Here is a 4,344-nt window from a genome sequence, read left to right as displayed (position 1 = left end):
CGGACCGCGAGATCGTGACCTGGCTGAAGTCGGACGCTCAACCGACTGCGCCACCCAGGCGCCCCAACAGGCCTTTCCTTTTAAAGCAAGGCAGGAGGGGCGCCTGGGTGGCCCGGTCAGTTTGGCATCTGACTTTGGCTCAGGTCGTGATATTATGGTTTGTGGGTTCGAGCCCCGCATCGGTCTCTGTGCTGACAGCTCGGAGCCTGGAGCCTGCTTCGGCTTCTGTGTCTCCCTCTCTCTCCGCCCCATCCCCTGCTCATGCTGTGTCTGTCTCTCTCTCTGTCTTAAAAATAAATTAAAAAACATTAAAAAATTAAAAAAAAATAAAGCAAGGCAGGAAGGGGGTGCCAGGGTGGTGGGGAGGAGCCTCTCCGCCGCCGTCCTGCTTCCCATGTTTGTGGCCTGGAGCTCCACGGCCCTGTAGGGAGGCCTCCACATGTGCACCGGAACCTGCTGGCCCCTACCCTGCCCGAGATCCGACCCGGAGCCCGCGCCTTCTTCGAGCCCGGCCGGTGGGCGTCAGGGGTCCCGCAGGGCCGCGGTACCAGCTCTGCCTTCCCCGTAGGCCCTGAAGTACTCCTTCCAGACCCACGACCGTCTCTGCTTCGTCATGGAGTATGCCAACGGGGGCGAGGTAGGCCGGCCTTCCGTGAGCCTTGGGCCACCTTCCCCGGCACGGGCACGGCGCCCCGCCTCCCCCCGGTCCCAGCACCCCCCCGCCCCCCTCCGTGTGTCGGGGTCTTGCCCCGTGGACGGTGCCCCCCACCCCCGGCCCCGAGCACTGTGGTCTCGCTCTGGGACCCTGACTGCGGCCCTCGTCCCCCAGCTCTTCTTCCACCTGTCCCGGGAGCGGGTCTTCCCCGAGGACCGTGCGCGCTTCTACGGCGCCGAGATCGTGTCCGCCCTGGACTACCTGCACTCCGAGAAGAACGTGGTCTACCGCGACCTCAAGGTGGGCGGGTGCGAGCAGGCGGGGCCGCGGCGGGGGCAGGGCTGGCGCTGACCCGGAGGCCACCCCGCAGCTGGAGAACCTCATGCTGGACAAGGACGGGCACATCAAGATCACCGACTTCGGCCTGTGCAAAGAGGGCATCAAGGACGGTGCCACCATGAAGACCTTCTGCGGGACGCCCGAGTACCTGGCCCCCGAGGTGCGCACCTGCCGCGCCCCCCGCGCCCCCCGCCCGCCCCGCCCGCCGGAGACCCGGGACCGCTGGGCGGCCCGTGACCCTGTGCCCCGCGCCCCCCAGGTGCTGGAGGACAACGACTATGGCCGCGCGGTCGACTGGTGGGGGCTGGGCGTGGTCATGTACGAGATGCTGTGCGGCCGCCTGCCCTTCTACAACCAGGACCACGAGAAGCTCTTCGAGCTCATCCTCATGGAGGAGCTCCGCTTCCCGCGCACGCTCAGCCCCGAGGCCAAGTCCCTGCTGTCGGGGCTGCTCAAGAAGGACCCTAAGCAGAGGTGAGCCCCTGGCCCCGGGCCAGCAGGGTGCTGGCGAGCCGCCCCATCCCCCTGCTTCCCCTAGGAGCAGCTGGGCGCCTCCCGGGCCACGTGGCCGACCTGCAGCGTCCTCGACCGGGGCTGGCCGGGGCCGGACGGGCACCTGCGCCCGGACCTCGCAGCCTCCACACGTGCTCAGGAAGACCCCACCCGGTGTGCCGCACCTCCCTCTTCCTCCGGCCCCAGCGCCCCGGGGCTGCGCCGTCAGCTGGCACTGTCCCCCCCAGCCCACCCCCGGGATCCAGCTGTCCCCCCTCCCACGTTCCCCCGGCGGCCCCCTGGAGCCGGGGCGGCCCCCCCCCCCCCCACCCCCCCCCCCCGGGGCCCGGGCGTCCCCCTTGCCGGGCCCCCCCCCCCCCGCCCCTCCCAGGATCACGCTGACCCTCCTGTACTGTCCCCCGACCCCCAGGGATCCCAGTGTCCAGTACAGTCAGGCATCCCAGCCTCACCCAGCAGGAGGAGGGGCCCCGTGCCAGCGGGCAGCGTGAGGCACTGACCAGTCTCCTCCGCAGGCTGGGAGGGGGCGCCGAGGACGCCAAGGAGATCATGCAGCACCGCTTTTTCGCCAGCATCGTGTGGCAGGACGTGTACGAGAAGAAGGTGTGTGGGGGCCTGGCGCACGGCCCCCCCATCCCCGCGCCCCCTCCCCAGGCTCGCAGGGTCTGCACCGCGGGATTTCCTCCTGAACACTGTTCAGGACCCCCCTCCTGGCCCCCTGGAAGGAGCCGTGTGCACGGACTCCTGGAACACGGTGCCCCGTCAGGTGGGGGCACCAGGCCTTTCCCAGCCCCGCCGCTAAAGGCTGGCCTTTGCTCCCTCAGTGCCTCCAGTTATCTGACCTCAGTCCCTCCTGCTGCAGGGAGAGCCCTACCCACCCTCTGAGCATGCAAACTGGGGGGAAACACAGGCCTGTCTGGCACATGGGAGGTCTCCCGGGAGCCAGGCGACTGCTTCCTGCACACATCCCTCTGTCCCCCGCTCCCAGGGACTTGGGAGCGCCGGGCCCTGGCCCAGGCCGGCGCGGTGGCCCGGCAGGCTCAAGAAGGCCGTGCTAGGGCGTGCGGGGCGCCCTGTCTCCAAACACGTCCCGCTGGTTTCCATCGCACCCTCCCCCGTGGGCCCGTCACAGGCCACACGCCCTGCCTGGAGCAGAGACCCTGCTAGCTCATGAGGGCCAGCCCTGGTGTCCTGGGGGGGGTGGGTGCTGGCCTGCAGGGCCCTCCTCCCGCATGCACACCCCCTACGGTTACCTGTGCGTCCTCTGTCACGGGGAGGCCTCTCTGCAGCCTGACTTAGCCAGCTGCACTGTGGCCTTGAGCGCACGGGAGGCCAGCCGGGCCCCGCGCTCGGGTGGGAAGCCTGGAGGGCGAGGCCCCAGCAGGGACGTGCGTGCGCAGGAAGGCCTGGCCTCACCTCCTGGTGGGAAGTTGGGCAGGGAGGGCCCTGGGAGCCCTCTGAGTTTGGGGGCAGGTCAAGTTCACTTTGTGCCCTGGGGCGCCTGGCTGGGGCTGGCACGGGCACGTGGCGCTGCCTGGCTCCGCCCTGGGTTCCCTCCCAGGGCTGCGGTGGGCTCTCTGGACCCACTGCGTGGGAATACTACCCGCTGGCCCAGGGGGCTCCAGGGATGGGGGAACCGGGATTGTCCCTCTATCAGGAACGATCAAAGTGGGGCCGCTGGCAGCTGGGCCCCATGGCCACGGTCAGGAAGGGGTGCGTGTGGCCCCTGGGGATGGGGCTCTGGGGCTGGGAGCCCACCCGTGTTCCACGGTGTCCTTGTTCACCCCCTTCCCTCGTCGGAAGAAAGCTACAAAAGAGAAGAAAACTGGACTTGTCTCCTTCCACCTGGGGGTACTAGGGTCCCGCAGAACTGGTCACCTGCCGGGGCCTGCTGTGAACAGGGCCCGGCCTGCCCTTGTGGGGGGGGCAGGTCTGCAGGGCCCGGGCCTCCGCCCTCCCCTGTGGCTCCTTGCTGCAGCCCCGTCCTCGGTCTCGCGCTGCCTGGAGACGCGAAACCCTTCCTGGGGGCGGCCCCTGGGGGGCAGTGCAGACCGGGGTCTGTAACTTGCCTCCCCTCCCCTTGCCCCCCGCAGCTCAGTCCGCCCTTCAAGCCCCAGGTCACCTCAGAGACGGACACCAGGTATTTTGATGAGGAGTTCACGGCCCAGATGATCACCATCACGCCCCCCGACCAAGGTGAGGGATGCCCCACCCCCCGCCAACCCCCAAGTCTGTTTCCTCCCTTCTCTTCAAACCGCAGAAGTTAGCGGCTGCCCCTGGCAGAGAGGCCCACAGGGTTCACCGGACAGGTCCCTCTGCAGGGTGGCGATGGGCGCGGGAGGGCGCCGTCCCTGTTCCTGGCATCAAGAGGGTCCTTTTCCCCAGCGCATGGTGGCCACGATCCCGGCACTGGGGTCTGAGCGTGCCGCCCACCCGCCCACAGGCGACAGCGTGGAGGGCGAGGACAGCGAGCGGAGGCCCCACTTCCCACAGTTCTCCTACTCCGCCAGCGGCACGGCCTGAGGAGGCCAGCAGCGGACTCCCGACGCCGGCTTCAGGGGACGGGGAGGAAGCCTCGCGGACAATCCGATCCCTAGTTCGTGTTGTGTCCGAGGGGAGCCGCCTCGGAGCGCGGTGGGAAGGCCTTCGTGCTGCGGGAGGGGCGGCCCGCCTGGGAGGGAAGGGGTCCTGCGGGTCTTTCTAATTTATTTCGTCTAGCTCTCCAGACGTGGCCTTGGCCTTCAGAACAATTAGACTCATATAGGAAAGGGTCGAGGACTTCTGCAGCCACGTGCAATTGGGGGCCCGGGAGGGCTCTGTCCCCGGCCCCTCCGTCCCTC

At 68.8% G+C, this 4,344-nt stretch overlaps 1 protein-coding gene across 2 annotated transcripts in view; it reads left to right on the top strand.

The window, feature by feature from the left end:
* AKT1 (AKT serine/threonine kinase 1) overlaps positions 1–4,257 on the top strand; it is an 18,775-nt gene extending 14,518 nt beyond the window's left edge. Inside the window, exons 7-13 of one of the 2 annotated variants that reach the window (XM_040478393.1) lie at positions 569–637; positions 830–955; positions 1,026–1,154; positions 1,254–1,468; positions 2,020–2,107; positions 3,598–3,700; positions 3,948–4,257. In XM_040478393.1, the coding sequence (XP_040334327.1) occupies positions 569–637; positions 830–955; positions 1,026–1,154; positions 1,254–1,468; positions 2,020–2,107; positions 3,598–3,700; positions 3,948–4,027 (810 nt within the window). In that variant the 3' untranslated portion in view covers positions 4,028–4,257. The remainder of the gene's footprint in view (positions 1–568; positions 638–829; positions 956–1,025; positions 1,155–1,253; positions 1,469–2,019; positions 2,108–3,597; positions 3,701–3,947) is intronic. The other variant, XM_040478394.1, reaches the window with a different exon arrangement.
* Positions 4,258–4,344: the final 87 nt, after the last annotated feature.

The sequence above is a fragment of the Herpailurus yagouaroundi genome, unplaced genomic scaffold (assembly GCF_014898765.1).
Source record: "Herpailurus yagouaroundi ecotype Mexico unplaced genomic scaffold, PumYag 141, whole genome shotgun sequence".
NCBI classification, from domain to species: domain Eukaryota; kingdom Metazoa; phylum Chordata; class Mammalia; order Carnivora; family Felidae; genus Herpailurus; species Herpailurus yagouaroundi.
Note: the sequence above shows the minus strand (reverse complement) of the source record. Positions and strands in the feature narration are given on the sequence as shown.